The sequence below is a fragment of the Pseudophryne corroboree genome, chromosome 3 (genome assembly GCF_028390025.1).
Source record: "Pseudophryne corroboree isolate aPseCor3 chromosome 3, aPseCor3.hap2, whole genome shotgun sequence".
In the NCBI taxonomy this organism is placed as follows: domain Eukaryota; kingdom Metazoa; phylum Chordata; class Amphibia; order Anura; family Myobatrachidae; genus Pseudophryne; species Pseudophryne corroboree.
Window position 1 is genome coordinate 22,839,165 of NC_086446.1, and position 17,090 is coordinate 22,856,254.

At 46.5% G+C, this 17,090-nt stretch overlaps 1 protein-coding gene across 1 annotated transcript in view; it reads left to right on the forward strand.

The window, feature by feature from the left end:
• The window catches only part of LOC135057085 (uncharacterized), a 653,135-nt gene that overhangs the window by 521,845 nt on the left and 114,200 nt on the right, over positions 1–17,090 (forward strand). Inside the window, 2 exon segments of the mRNA XM_063962984.1 lie at positions 2,264–2,381; positions 4,067–4,685. Of these exon segments, the coding sequence (XP_063819054.1) occupies positions 2,264–2,381; positions 4,067–4,685 (737 nt within the window).

Here is a 17,090-nt window from a genome sequence, read left to right on the forward strand (position 1 = left end):
ACGGTAACGACGGGGTCTGCGCCACCTGTATTACAGTAATAGGACACTAGAGTGTCAGCCACCTGTATGTACAGGGATAATGCAGCACCAGAGGCTGCTCCAGCTGCACTATAACTAGGAACCAGAGATTGTTCCCCCTGTACTACAGCAACCTGACACCAGAGCTGCTCAGCCTATAGAATAATAATAATAATAATATCATTACCTGCTGCCAGACACAGCAATGGGAGCTCAGACGAGGGGAAAATGGCCGCTGCTCCTGACGTCACTACACTGCCAGGGAACCTATTGCTGCTGCCGCTGCCTGTTTGATCTACATGAAAATGGCCGCCGGCCTCCGGCACTGAGGACATATATGGTAATTGTTTTCAAAGAGGCCGGTGCTGTGACCGGGATGTAGTAGGGGAGGAGCCAGACACCAAGAAGCAGCCTGTGCCAATCACACCCTACTTCCGGCATGTGCGTTCCACCTTACTTCCGGTAATTGCGTTGCACGCACAGGAAGTCAGTTTTCATTTCTTGTTCCACCCTCCCAGTGTCCGTCGAGATCAGGTAATGTCGCCTTACTACACAGAGGGAGCAGCCTGTGGTGTCCTGTTATTATTATTATACAGGGGGAGCAGCCTGTGGTGTCCTGTTATTATTATATTAACCTGGGGGAGCAGCCTGTGGTGTCCTGTTGTTATTATACAGGGGGAGCAGCCTGAGGTGTCCGGTTGGTATTATTATGCAGGTGGAGCAGCCTGTGGTGTCCTGGTATTATTATTATTATTATTATATTATAGTGGGGGAGCAGCCTGTGGTGTCATGTTATTATATTAAACAGATAGAGCGGCCTGTGGTGCCCTGTTATTACTATTATTGTACAGGGGGAGCAGCCTGTGGTGTCCTGGTATTATTATTATAATATTATAGAGTGGGAGCAGCATGTTGTGTCCTGCTATTATTATACAGGGGGAGCAGCCTGTGGTGTCCTGGTATTATTATACAGGGGGAGCAGCCTGTGGTGTTCTGGTATTATTATACAGGGGGAGCGGCCTGTGGTGTCCTGGTATTATTATACAGGGGGAGCAGCCTGTGGTGTTCTGGTATTATTATACAGGGGGAGCAGCCTGTGGTGTTCTGGTATTATTATACAGGGGGAGCAGCCTGTGGTGTTCTGGTATTATTATACAGGGGGAGCAGCCTGTGGTATCCTGGTATTATTATGCAGGGGGAGCGGCCTGTGTTGCCCTGGTATTAATATAATACAGGGGGTAGATATGTGCGGGGTAGGTGTGTGCACAGGTGTGATCACTTATGTAAGTAGGTGATTGTAAAATGAAGAACCGGTAACACGTCCACAGGAAACACATAATGGGCAGAGTAATGTGCGTGGGACAGTAATAGGGGTGTGAAGGGCGTGAGAGTCCAGAGTAGATAAATATAGGGATTAGAGGAATGCTGCCTGGTGATCTTCTCATTCAGCCCTTTAGTAGCATTACTTATATCCCCCCCCTCCCCCTAATGTCACTTTCTCCAGACCGAATGCTGTGAGCACATAACTCCGCCATTGTGTTTCGTGTGGACACGTCTGGCCGATGTCGGGAACTGATGCATTCTGGGTAGGTCGGATCGGGCGTTTCTGGTGGTTTCAGAGTTTCTAATAAAAGTTACGTTTTATCATTATATAAGAGTGTCCCCAGAGAGAGTCTTCTTTTCTCCTTTAATATAGTATACAGAGGGAGCGGCCTGTGGTGTCCTATTAATATAAAACGGGAGGAGTGTCCTGTTTATTCCTATAATTATTATTATACGGCCTGAGTCGTATATGGAGTGGTGTCCAGTTATTATTATTATAAAGAGGGATCAGGCTGTGGTGTCATTAGTATTATTATAGAGGAGGAGCAGCCTTCAGTGTACTGTTATAATTATTATATGGGAGGAGAAGCCTTCAGTGTACTGTTATAATTATTATATGGGTGGAGCAGGCTTTAGTGTCCTGTTATTTTATGTTACTGTGGGGATCCTCTAAGACCAACATATCTGCAATCTCCCTGTATCAGGTCTTTTTAACATATCGTGATTGGTGCAATTTGAAGCAAATGTGAGTGACAGGACCCAGACTCCTGTGTAATCTTATAACAATACTGATGCTCCTCACTTAACAACATAGGGGTGAGGAGGGTTTAATGGTTACTTATTGCTTTATTTCTACAGTATGTTACTTGTGTACTCTGGTGTTTCTTATAATTATACTTCTATATCACTGAGTGTTTACTAGACGTCACATGAGGATGAGATACGTCACTGATTCCCTGAGGATGGAGAACGACTGCAGTCACATGACTGAGAGGATACTAAATCTCACCCTGGAGATCATCTACCTGCTGACTGGGGAGGTGAGGGCGTCAATGAGCGTCACAGTGATATCACTTATATCTATAGTAATAATACAGGGACATGACTGGGGAGGTGAGGGATCTGGGAGCGTCACAGTGACGTCACTTATATCTATAGTAATAATACAGGGACATAACTGGGGAGGTGAGGGGATCTGGGATTCTATGCAGTAATTGTGTAATTTATTTTTTCTTTGTTTCTCACAATACACAGGATTACACAGTAGTGAAGAAATCATCCGGTGAATGTGAGACACGCAGCAGCCATCCCCGTGTGTCAGGAGGACTGAGCAGGACCCAGTGCCCCATCACAGTGCCTCCACCTCACTCACTGATACATGAGAGGCACAATGACCAGAGGATCCTGGAACTCACCAACAAGATCATTCAGCTGCTGACTGGAGAGGTGACTGCTGGGAATGGGACATTATACAGGAACACCAGGGGATGTGTCTGGGTGATGATTGGAGAGGTGACTGCTGGGAATGGGGCATTATACAGTAACACCAGGGGACGTATCTGGGTGATGGCTGGAGAGGTGACTGCTGGGAATGGGATACCAGGGGACGTGTTTCGGTGGTGACTGTATCATTGTGTGTGTCAGGTGTCTATAAGGTGTCAGGATGTCACTGTCTATATCTCCATGCAGGAGGGGGAGTATATTGAAGAACACAGGGGTCTGTACAAGGACGTGATGATGGAGAATCACCGGCCCTTCACATCACTGGGTAAGAGGAGACTGTCATGTATTGTACAGGGGAGAGCAGGTATGGGGGCCCCTATATATACATCATCTGATAATCACATATATACACTGTACTCAGTCACTGTGTGTCTCCTACAGATGGGCCCAGTAACAGAGATACCCCAGAGAGATGTCCCAGTCTTCTGTATTCCCAGGATTGTTCAGAGGAGAATCACAGGATCCCACAGGAGGATCAGGTAGGTGGGATTTATGGTATCATTAAATACCAAAGTGACTTTACACTATATCAGGCATTCCCAACTTGGGGCCCTAGTACCCCAGGAGGTTACTTGCTGTGATTCTCAGGGGTACTTATTGTTCTGTAGTGATGGGGCTGGTGCAGGATATCCAGGTGATAATGAGACACATGGAAAGCAGTGTAATTGGGGGTCTCTAGCCCCATGCACCACAGTAGGAACCTGATAATAACATGAGAACATCTATCCCTGTATAAGAAGGCAGATGGGGTTATAGGTTTAGGACTCCGTCCTATTAGGGCTCCGAGCAATTTTGTGCGAATTCAGCCTGAAATCAGCTTGTGACGAGTGCGAGATTGGGCGCTGTTGCTGGCGATAAAACGCTGTGGCAACAGCACAACGCACCCTTCACGGCTAATAGGATTGACCCCTTATTGTGCATTTTGCATTTTTCACAATTGTGATAAGTAAGAAATATATGTGGGCTATCATGTTATTTTATATATAACAACACCTAAATATTTTATTGAATTATATTCACTCCACTGTATTGCTTCATAAATGTCAGGGGTACAAATAAGTCAAATGGACTGGAAGGGGGAACCCAGAGGGATATGACTGAGAACCATTGCACTATATGGTCTGTACAGAGCTGTGTGTCTAATACTCTGATAGTCTCCTGATTACTCTGAGTAATGATGTCCGGCATTAATAACGCATTAATGTATATATGGGTGATTTAGGGTGAAGATCTGACTAATATAAAGGGAGAAGAAGAGACGTATGTGACTGATATGAAGGCAGAAGATATAGAGGGAGAAGAAGAGACGTATGTGACTTATATGAAGGCAGAAGATATAGAGAGAGAAGAGACGTATGTGACTGATATGAAGGCAGAATATATAGAGGGAGAAGAGACGTATGTGACTGATATGACGGCAGAAGATATAGAGGGAGAAGAAGAGACGTATGTGACTGATATGACGGCAGAAGATATAGAGGGAGAAGAAGAGACGTATGTGACTGATATGAAGGCAGAAGATATAGAGGGAGAAGAAGAGACGTATGTGACTGATATGAAGGCAGAAGATACAGAGGGAGAAGAAGAGACGTATGTGACTGATATGAAGGCAGAAGATACAGAGGGAGAAGAAGAGACGTATGGGACTGATATGAAGGTAGAAGATATAGAGGGAGAAGAAGAGACGTATGTGACTGATGTGAAGGCAGAAGATATAGAGGGAGAAGAAGAGACGTATGTGACTGATATGAAGGCAGAAGCTATAGAGGGAGAAGAAAAGACGTATGTGAGGGGTGATCAGCAGTGTAAGGAGGAGGAAATCCCTACAGATATCAGCATTGGTGAGTAATAAACACTTATTACAGAAAAGTGTCACGTGTTCTCCTTGTTAAGTCACTACTTCAATCTCTTATCCTACACCCTCCTCTGAAAGTACAAACTAATGAAATTGTAGTTTAATTGTATACACAAGTGAAATTACGTTAGACATGAGGCAACATCTTCACAATCTACACATGTTTCGGAATTTGAGGACACTTCAGATGAGGACGCTGGTTCATCCCATTCTGAATCTGCATCTAGAGATGAGGAATATCTTACATCAGTAGATATACCTGAGTCAATTCATGCAGTGAAATCCATTCTGTCTTTAGAGGAGGTAGTAGAGCCCGTGTTAAAATCTAAGGCTCCTGTGTTTAAATGTCCAAAAACCGTTAAAGCAGAATTTCTAGATTCAGAGCAGCTGGTGGAAATAATGCAAGAGGCATGGGTGACACCCAGTAAGAAATGTAAGATTCCTAAGAAATGGGGTTATTATTATCCTATCCCCTCTGTGTACTGTTTGAATAATCAACGTTACCTCTGCCTTCAACAGCATTAAAAATGATGTAACAGACAGAAAGATTGATGGGTTTTTTTAAACTATTTCTTAACGGGGGCAGTTTCTAGTCCAGCTATGGCCACAGCTTCGGTGGCTAAAGCAGTGGCAGGCTGGGTAGAAGCGTTGGAAGATGATCTTTTAATGGCAATAAAAGAACAGTTATCCCATGTAGCAAATATAAAGCAGGCGGCTGTTTTTATGGAAGAAGCAGCCCTGGGTATTGGTACAGTTGCTTCATCAGTTTCCACAGTAAAAATTCTTCTGTACCAGCCCGTCCCCAGTGGAAATGAAGACCAGGGCACTACAAGAGGCAGCACAGAAGTTACTACAATCAGGAGTGATAGTACCGGTTCCCTCAGCACAATGGGGACGAGGTTTCTATTCCAACCTGTTTCTAGCTCAGAAACCAAATGGGTCCTACCAGGCCATTCTGAATCTCAAAGCTCTGAACAAACATATTTGGGTTCCTCGATTCCTTATGGAAACCTTACATCCCATTATCTTGGCAATAGAGCTGGGGGATTTTATGGGTTCCCTAAATATTCAGGATTCTTACCTACATGTACCTATTGCACCTTCCCATCAGTGCTATCTCAGGTTCACTATCCTTCTGCACATTTCCCTTTGGACTGGCTACAGCTCCAAGAGTATTTACCAAGATTATGGTGGGGATAGCAGCTTATCTTCACCGTCAGGGATTAAGGATTTTCCCATATCTAGACGATTTGCTAATCCTGGCTCAGTCCCAGGAAACTCTGCAATGCCATCTTCAAGTGACAATAGCCAGTTTATAGGCTCACGGCTGGCTCATTAATTGGGCGAAGTCCTCGTTAGGCCCTTTACAATGGATGACGCATCTGGGGGCTATATTGGATACCAGTCTTCAGAGAATCTTTCTATCTCTGAACAAAATATCCACAATGCAGATGAGGATTCTGGGGTTGCTACACAACCGGAGAGTATCCATCCATGCAGCAATGCGAGTTCTGGGATCGATGGTCTTGACATTCGACATAGTAGAATATACTCCATTCCATTCAAGGCCCCTTCAACATCTGATTCTCTCTGAATGGAATGGACAGCATCAGATGATAAAAACTCAGACTATAATTCTTCCTCAGGAAGTGGTTATCTGATACTGGCTGCTGATTGTACAAAATGGGAAAACCCTCCTACTGTGGATTCTCATGTGATACGCTTGGTAAAGCGTTCCATTCTCCCTATTCCTACAGCGTTCTCCCTATTCCTACAGCGTCCTCCCTCAAGCACATACCTGATAGACAATTGGACACGTCTTAAGTCTTTATATTCACTTACAGGTACCACTGCCAGATCTGCCACAGCTACGGCCTGAATGACTAAAGCTATTGAAACTGTGCGGATGCCCTTGAAAACAGTTTCCCTTCTGAGGTGACTAAGCAACAACTGTCACTAATTGCCAACATCAGGGATACCGCCTATTCCATTGGCTGCTCTGGATACAGCTCTCCTGTCATCTAAGGCTTAAGCTGCTTCTCTAGTAGCCCAGTGCATTGTTTTGCTTCATTCCTGGAAGGTGAACTCTGACGCTAAGAAGCACTTCGTTACACAGGCAAATTTCGTTTTGGGCCAGAATTGGACAAGATTGTCAATAACCTGGCAACAGCTAAAATAGCTTGTCTATCCTCAGCCTCCTCTACATGGCCTCGGAATTTGTCCTTTCACCTTCAGGTCAAGGTCCATGGTCAGACATTTCCTAGACTGTCACATCCCACAAGGGCTTCTAAGAGCAAATACAAACAGGCATGGATGATTAGACGTCCACCTACCAAACCAGAAGATAAACCATCAGCCTGACAGGGCGGGCCTCCCCCTGGGAGACCCAAGGGTAGGAGGTCAACTTCTTCAGTTCGAACAGGCTTGGCGTCAGATCACAATAGATGCCTGGGTTCAAGAAGTGGTCTCCTATGGGTACGCTCTCTCCTTCCGGAAGCGTCCTCCCAGACAATACTTTCCTACCAGTCAACCAGCAGACCTCGGTAAAGCCAAGACACTGAAGAGGGGCATTCAATCCTTACTACAGTCAGGCGTGATTATTCCTGTCTCCGTGTCTCAACAAGGCCATGGGTTCTATTCTATGTTCTTTTTGGTTAAGAAACCCAGTGGGTCTCATCGTCCCATACTCAGTCTCAAATTACTGAACAAATATCTCAAGATGCCCATGTTTCATATGGAAACTCTCTGTTCCATTGTCCTGGCTATGCAACCAGGGGAATTTATGATCTCCCTGGATATACAGGATGCTTACGGTACCTATAGCACCCTGTCATTAACAGTGGCTCCAGTTTGATGTCTTCTGTCCCCATTTGCAGTTTCAGGCACTATCCTTCGGTCTTTCCACAGCACCCAGGGTATTCACCAAACTTTTGGCGGTGATGGTTACTCATCTTCAGCAGGGAATCCGGATAGTCCATTACTCGGATGACCGCCTGCTCCGGAGGTCCTTTCCAGGTGACCATGTCATTCCTTCAAAGTCACGGTTGGCTGATCAACTGGGCCAAGTCCTGACTCATCCTGTCTCAGAGGATCCTCCATCTCTGAGCTCTCCTGGATGTCCAAGTGCAATGCATATTTCTTCCTCTGGACAAGATTACAGCACTACAATTACGCATCCACAACTTTCTGTCCACTCCGCGATGCAGACCCTGGGCTCCATGGTATCTGCAATTGATGTGGTAGAATCTGCCCAATTCCACTCTAGACCTCTACAACACTCGATATCCCTGCTTCTATAGTCACCCAAAGGGCCTTAGCTTTTTGTTTAATAGTTTGTTTTAAAATAGTAATTATGCTTTATTTTTTTACATACATGGCTGTGCCTCCTCAGATTCTCCCCACTCTGTCCTTTCTAAATAAAGTACATCCCGGTATAGGTATGTCCCAGTCATGATTTTCATTGCACCTTGACTCTGTAATAACCACAATATCTAGACCATCCCTTGTAATTATTGAAATGAGGTTGGAGATTTTAACTCCTAAGCTCCTAGCATTTGCACACATAGCTCTTAGAGTTTGGTTTTTGCTTCTCCTCTTCCTAGCTATGTTCATCTCTCTGCCTCTGTTTATTTGGTCTTGATCTGAATTATCTTCTGTTGCTGTGGATATTCTTCCTATTCCCTTTGCCTGCAGAATCAATACATTTAGGTTGTGGGAACAGGTCGCCTTATTTCTATTTGGATCACTGCCCCCTCTGTTAGTTTAATAGTTCCTGATGAAGCATCCAAACTGTTTACTTAGTATTCTGGTTCCCCTTGAAGATGGGTGTGGGCCATCACTTTTGTATAGGCTCCTATCTTGCCAGGTGGTGTGACTATGACATATCAATCTAAATCTCTCCTCCTCTTTTATGGCCATGAGTTCAGCATTAGCCAGGTCATTTGTCCCTAGGTGCACAATGACATATCTCCCCCATATTTTCTTGCTGCCTTCACAATTCTTAGCATGTGCTCTTTATCCCTTGCAGCTGTGGCTCCAGGTAAGCACCTTACTTGTTTCTCTACGTCATTACCATTTCCCAGATGTACTCCTCTAATAATAGAATCTAGAAGTGTAGTCCATTCTGAAGATGTCATTTTCCAGTTCCTATTCCTGTTCCTATAGTTAGTAGAAGTCCCCTTATCCTCCTGTTCTGTATTACATATATCAGTTGTATCTTCCAGCCCTGCAAGAGCAGCATATGCGTTTTGCAGTGTCACATCTTGTGGGAGATATGTTTGTCCATCTGGAAATCTCTGCCTTTCAGAGCCCACAGTAGTCCAGGCAGAATGTCTTCTGGTGGCTCTCTGAGGTAGTGGTGGCCTCAAGGACACAGACATCCTACATATCCCAGCATGCAGCTTAGCTATCTCCTCCTGCAGCAGAGAATTGCTCACAGATTGGACAGCGGCTGAGTCTCCAGATTGTCTCCCGTAAACCAAAAGCATCATATCCACTGCACGGCACTAGCCCAAACATTGTATCAGATGCTAATGGTATTGCCAATATGTGTGTATTATATGTCACCTGCTTCTGTATTATATCTCACCTGATCTGTATTATATGTCATCTGATCTGTATTATATGTCATCTGATCTGTATTATATGTCATCTGATCTGTATTATATCTCACCTGATCTGTATTATATCTCATCTGATCTGTATTATACCTCACCTGCTCTGTATTATATCTCACCTGATCTGTATTATATCTCCCCTGCTGCTGTTTCACACTCACAATTCAATTAAGTATTCAAGCTTCACTTTCTGACACAAATTACCCCTAGTACCTGTCCATGTGGTAGGGAATATAGAGTGTAAGCTACCCTGGTGGGACTGATGTGAATGACTAAATGTTCTCTGTATAGTGCGGAGTAATATGGGTGTGCTATATAAAGATCTGTGAATAATAATAGTACAGTTATTTCTCCGGCTGGGTCCACAGGTATCCACAGGATAACATTGGGGGATATGCCGGAGCGACAGCCGAAATGGCACCAAATAGTCACAAGCTTTCTGGCCTCCCAGGATGAATCGGGCTCCTCCATATAATCCCGCCCACCGACTTGGTCAAATCAGTTTTCTCTGACGTCCTAGTGGATGCTGGGTACTCCGTAAGGACCATGGGGTATAGACGGGCTCCGCAGGAGACTGGGCACTCTTAAAAGAAAGATTAGGTACTATATCTGGTGTGCACTGGCTCCTCCCTCTATGCCCCTCATCCAGACCTCAGTTAGTATCTGTGCCCGGCCAGAGCTGGATGCACACTAGGGGCTCTCCTGAGCTTCCTAGAAAAGAAAGTATTTGTTAGGTTTTTTATTTTCAGTGAGATCTGCTGGCAACAGACTCACTGCTGCGTGGGACTGAGGGGAGAGAAGCGAACCTACCTGCTTGCAGCTAGCTTGGGCTTCTACGGCTACTGGACACCATTAGCTCCAGAGGGATTGAACACAAGCCCAGTCCTCGGTCGTCCGGTCCCGGAGCCGCGCCACCGTCCCCCTTGCAGAGCCAGAAGACTGAAGAACCAGGAGAAAATCGGCGGCTGAAGACTCCGGTCTTCAATAAGGTAGCGCACAGCACTGCAGCTGTGCGCCATTGCTCCCACAGCACACCACACGCTCCGGTCACTGGTGGGTGCAGGGCGCTGGGGGGGGCGCCCTAGGCAGCAATTAGATTACCTTTTGGCAATAAAAACACACATAATACAGTTTAGCACTGTATATGTGTTAAAACCCCCGCCATTAAAGTACATAAAAGGACAGAAGCCCGCCTCTGAGGGTGCCGGGCCTTCTTCCTCAGCACACCGGCGCCATTTTTTCTTCACAGCTCCGCTGGAAAGAAGCTCCCCAGGCTCTCCCCTGCAGTATCCTGGTACACAAAGGGTGGAAAGAGAGGGGGGGGCACATAAATTTAGGCGCAAAAATTGTATATACAGCAGCTACTGGGTAAACACTGAGTTAGAGTGTAATCCCTGGGTTATATAGCGCTGGGGTGTGTGCTGGCATACTCTCTCTCTGTCTCTCCAAAGGGCCTTGTGGGGGAACTGTCTTCAAATAGAGCATCCCCTGTGTGTATGGTGTGTCGGTACGCGTGTGTCGACATGTCTGAGGTAAAAGGCTAATTTAAGGAGGTGATAGAGCGAATATGTGTGTGGGAGGGTGTCTCCGTCGACACCTGTTTGGATATGTGTAAGTGCTTAGGTAAACTTATTGCACAAAAGGTTAGGGAACAGAAAGGAAATCTATGGAGGGAATATATATATCAAGTATATATATGGGCGCTGTGATGAGTTTGTTTGCCCTAGCAGCTGTATATATAAGGGGTAGTCAGCCCCTGGAATTCGAGAAAAAAGAAAAAATATACAGCGCTGCTTGACACAATAGAGTCTATAAATGAATATTTATTATGTAATATAAGAGATTTTTGTAAATAAAAGTGCAATTGCATAAATACAATAAAAAACTGTATAAAACATATACGTCTCTTGAATGACTTCAAGTGGACTTGAGAATCTAATGTGGCTGACACTCAATTAATTTGGCACACACCAGTATAAGCACAGTCATATTAATGGACCAGATGATAACAGGTTCATCCAATTGGATGTATTTACCAAGTCTGTGTTCCGTTTAAAATGGATCCCGTTAGATATAAGTCCGTGAAGCAACGGTACTGGGCTGGGGTCCTGGTTCACAATTGACTTGGAACTCCGTGTTCCGTTGAATGGGTCCTCTAGATGTTTATAGGCAATGGCAATGCCAATGAGGATCCTGGTTCACGGAGCTGGAGGCGGAGGTCCTGACTGTGGAAGATGGCGTAATGGAGGTGCTGGTCAGCTTGTGTCCACTTGAGTCCTTTCCTAACGCGTTTCTCTGCTCCAGGCAGCTTTGTCAAAGGTCTCTTATATTACATAATAAATATTCATTTATAGACTCTATTGTGTCAAGCAGAAAGGAAATCTACCCTGGTCTGTCCCTATGTCACAGAGACCTTCAGAGTCTCTATGCTCACTATCCAAAATAACAAACACTGGTATCGACACGGAGTTTAACTCCACTGTCGACTACAATAATGCAAAGTTACAGCCAAGAGGGCTAAAAAATATTTAATATATGATTATTGGAATAAAAGATGATTTGCATATCACTGATGACTCATCTGTCCCTGACACGAGAGTACACATGTTAAGGGGAAGAATGCTGAGGTAATTTTCCCTCCTCTCGGGAGGAAAAAGAGCGGGAATCTCCAGACAAGAGACGGCAGCTTCCCACAAGAGAATTCTCAGGCAGTATCCTTTTCCCACTAGGGCCAGGATGTGTTGAGAATCTTCCCCTTGGGTGTCCTGTTTGCACTAGATATTCTCAGGGATCCTGCAGATAGTGTGCACATTCTATTGTACTACCCAGACCGGCGATTGTGTCGGCATGGGTTTATAGCGATGTGGCAGCGCGGACAGGTACCTTATCAGCAGAGATTGAGACCCTAGTATGCATATAAATATATTAAGATGCTGTCTTAAGTGATAGGTATATAATTATAAAGCATGCCCAAAGGGACATGAGTATACTGGGTCTTAGAGTCAAAGCTATGTCGATTTCGGCTTGAAGTGTCCTGTAGAATATACATTGGACAGATGATGCCGACTTAAGAGGCATATGGAAAGCTGAGGATTGTGTGGAGAAAGGTTCTCTGGCCTGGTCTCCACAGCTATAGTGGGTAATTCTGCTAGTTTGCCCTATATTCCTGCACAGCCTAGGAAAGCACGACATTATTAAATGCAGCTTTCGAATAAAGAAACAAGAAAGTCTGAGGTGCATCCTTTCTTGTCAGAGCCGAAGGCAGAGGAAAAGAAGCTGTACAACACAGTTAGTCCCCAGGAACAGAAGTCCTCCCCGGCCTCTACAAAAATCCACCGCATGTCGCTGGTGCTCCACAGGCGGAGCTAGGCTTGGTGGGGACACGCCTTCGTAAGTTCAGCCACAAGTGGGTTCACTCCCTGTTAGATCCCTGGGCAATAGAAATTGTGTCACAGGAATACAGGCTGGACTGTGAGAAGATGCCTCCTCACCGATGGCACGGCGGGCTTCCCTCCAAGAGGGAGCCAGTGTTAACTGCAATTCACAAATTGTATCTGCAACAGGTGGTGGTCAAGGGTCCCCTCCTTAAACAAGAGGGTGTTATTATTCGACCATGTTGTAATCCCGAAACCAGACGGGTAAGTTAGACCCATATTGAATTAAAATCCCTGAACATATACCTGAAAAGGTTCAAGTTCAAGATGGAATCGCTAAGAGCGGTCATTGCAAGCCTGAAAAGGGGGAGACTTTATCGTGAATCGGGACATAAGAGATGCATACCTTCAGGTCCCCATTTATCCACCTCATCAGGTGTACCTCAGAATTGCGGTACGGGATTGTCATTACCAATTTCACCAAGGTATTGGCGGATATGATGGTGCTCCTGCGGAAGCAAGGTGTCACTATTATCACATACTTGGATGATCTCCTCATAAAAGCGAGATCAAGAGAGCAGTTGCTGGACAGCGTATCACTTTCTCTGGAAGTGAAACGGCAACACGACTGGATTCTATATATTCCGAAGTCGCAGTTGGTTCCTACAGCTCATCTGCCTCGCCTAGGCATGATCCTAGACACAGACCAGAAAAGGGTTTATCTCCCGATAGAGAGAGCTCAGGAGCTCATGACACTGGTCAGGAATCTATTGAAAACCAAAACAGGTGTCAGTGCATTACTGCACTCGAGTCCTGGGAAGGATGGTGGCATCATACGAGGCCATACCCTTTGGCAGGTTCCATGTGAGGACCTACCAATGGGACTTACTAGACAAGTAGTCCGGATCACATCTTCAGATGCATCGGTTAATCACCCTATCCCCCAGGGCCAGGGTGTCTCTCCTGTGGTGGCTGCGGAGTGCTCACCTTTTCGGGGGCCGCCGATTCGGCATTCAGGAATGGGTCCTGGTGACCACGGATGCAAGCCTCCAAGGGTGGGGGGCAGTTACACAGGGAAGAAATTTCCAAGGTTTGTGGTCAAGTCAACAGACTTGCCTTCACATCAATATCCTGGAACTATTGGGCCATACGCAACGCCCTAAGTCAAGCGGAGATCCTACTTCGCGACCAACCGCTTCTGATCCAGTCAGACCGGAGGGGCTCATGTAAACCGCCAAGGTGGCACAAGGAGCAGGGTGGCGAGGGTAGAAGCCACCAGAATTCTTCGCTGGGCGGAGAATCAAGTAAGCGCACTGTCAGCAGTGTTCATTCCGGGAGCAATCTCCACCCGGGAGAGTGGGGACTTCATCAGGAAGTCTTCACGCAGTTTGCAAATTGATGGAAACTGCCTCAGGTGGACTTGATGGCGTCTCACCTCAATAAGAAGCTAAAAAATGTATTACACCAGGTCAAGGGACCCTCAGGCGATAGCTGTGGTCGCACTAGTAACACCGTGAGTGTTCCAGTCGGTCTAGGTATTCCCTCCTCTTCCTCTCATACCCAAGGGCTGAGAATTGTAATAAACGGAGGAGGGAGAACAATATTCTTTGCTCCGGATTGGCCAAGAAGAACTTGGTACCCAGAACTACAAGAAATTATCTCAGAGGACCCATGGCCTCTGCCGCTCAGACAGGACCTGCTGCAGCAGGGGCCCTCTCTGTTCCAAGACTTACCGCGGCTGCGTTTGACGGCATGGCGGTTGAACGCCGGATCCTAAAGGAAAAGGGCATTCCGGATTAAGTCGTTCCTACGCTGATAAAAGCTAGGGAGGATGTGACAGCAAAACATTATTACCGCATATGGTGAAAATATGTTGCTTGGTGTGAGGCCAGGAAGGCCCCAACAGAGGAATTCCAGCGGGGTTGATTTCTGCACTTCCTACAGTCAGGAGTGACTATGGGCCTAAAATTGGGATCCATAAAAGTCCAGATTTCGGCTCTGTCTATTTTCTTTCAAAAAGAACTGGCTTCACTGCCTGAAGTTCAGACGTTTGTTAAGGGAGCGCTGCATATTCAGCCCCCCTTTTGTGCCTCCGGTGGCACCTTGGGATCTCAACGTGGTGTTGGATTTCCTAAAATCACATTGGTTTGAGCCACTTAAGACCGTGGAGTTAAAATATCTCACGTGGAAGGTGGTCATGCTGTTGGCCTTGGCTTCGGCCAGGCGGGTGTCAGAATTGGCGGCTTTGTCGTGTAAAAGCCCATATATGATTTTCCATATGGACAGGGCAGAATTGAGGACTCGTCCCCAAATTCTTCCTAAGGTGGTAGCGTTTCATGTGAACCAACCTATTGTGGTGCCTGCGGCTACTTGGGACTTGGAGGAGTCCAAGTTGCTGGACGTAGTCCGGGCCCTGAAAATCTATGTTTCCAGGACGGCTGCATTCAGAAAAACTGACTCGCTATTTATCCTGCATGCACCCAACAAGCTGGGTGCTCCTGCTTCAAAGCAGACTATTGCTCGCTGGATCTGTAGCACGATTCAGTTTGCACATTCTGCGGCTTGACTGCCGCATCCTAAATCAGTAAAAGCCCATTCCACGAGGAAGGGGGCTCTTCTTGGGCAGCTGCCCGAGGGGTCTCGGCTTTACAACTTTGCCGAGCTGTCACTTGGTCGGTGTCAGATTGTGTTTGGTCTGTGTCCCCGGAGGGGGCGCTAGTGGGTCAGTGGAGGTAGGAGGAAAGAAACGAGAAGGTTGTATCACGTTCTTGCGCATGAGCGCAATGGTATTTATTCAGCAGATAAGTATTAACAGAAATGCAGCAGAAATAATAATAATAATAGCAGATGGAAAAGTCAAACACTTGGAATGATAACAACAGTCTATGGCAATGGGTGATAGGTGAGTTGAGAAATCATATCCGGAAATATAACAACAGAATGAATGTCAATGAAAAGATACTGGTTTAGAAACCAGAGCCGGGTTTTTAAAACAGAGAACTAAGGCAGTGATGGAAATGGCAAACCTTTGCATAAGCAGGAGACCAACTCACAGTGCAGGTGATGAGGCACTGGCAGCAGCAAGCTGTGTCACAGGTGGAGGAAATGAACACACCTGGAGTTTAGTCTTCAACTGCAGGCTGAAGCACACAAGGTGGTGATGAGTGTGAAGCCCAATGCAGGTTGCTGGTATTGCTGAGCCTTGAAGTTCCACGGGAGCAATGCAGAATCACCAGGAGTATAAGTTCTTTAGCAGGAAACCAGGAACTCAGGAGAGACAGGAGCTGATCCTTTCATGCAGGTTGTCAGAATGACACAAAGTCCAGGATGCCTGTGAGGTGAAACTGTAGCCTCCTATATACCCCATGGTGTGCAGGGATTGGATGGAGGAAAGGAAAGTGGGTGCGGCCACGCACCGGATTGGCCGCAGCATACTAGCTTGTTTGGAGACTGTCATGGCGGCGCCCACGCCGCGGCCTAGCGGGGACGCGGCGCGCACACGCCTGCTGGCTCAGGAGTACCCCCAGGGTCCAAATGATGACCCATGGCAGGGGCATAGGTGACAGGTGACCGCAGGGAGCCAGGACGGAGTCCGCAGCGGCGGACGGATGCCAGCCTGGTAAGTCGATTCCTGACAGTACCCCCTCCTTTAGGGGTGGACACCGAACACCCACGTGGTTTGGAGGGATGAGTGCTGTGGAAGACACGGACCAACCTAGGAGCATGGACATCAGATGAATACACCCAGCTTCTCTCCTCTGGGCCATAACCGAACCAATCGACCAGGTACTGGAGACGTCCATACCGGCAACGAGAGTCCAGAATCTTGTTGATCTCAAATTCCACGCCCCGCTGAGTTCGAACCTTGGGACCTGCTGGAAGAGTATTCTGAAAGCGGTTTAGGACTAGAGGTCTGCTGGAGACTGACGAGGAGTCTTGTGCTGCACACATTTAGGACAGGATGCCACGAAATCCTGGATGTCCACTTTCATCTTCGGCCACCAATATGACGCAGAAAGGAACTTGAATGTCTTCAGGACACCAGGATGACCAGTAAACTTGGATTGGTGGGCCCAAGCTAGCAACTTGGGACGGAGTTCTGGGGAAACAAAAGTCTTACCCGGAGGTGGAGCTGGAGAGACTTGAGAGGTAGCGAAAACCACGGGACTCAGGATGGAATGTGGCACAGAGTCAGATGTTCCCTCTTCTGATTCCATGGACCGGGATAATGCGTCGGCTTTCACATTCTGTGAACCTGGGCGGAAATGAAGCCTAAAATTAAAACGAGAGAAAAACATAGCCCACCTGGACTGGCGAGGGTTAAGGCACTGAGCTGCTTTTAGGTATAGCAGGTTCTTATGATCCGTGAAGATGTTAAACGGATGTTTGGCCCCTTCTAGG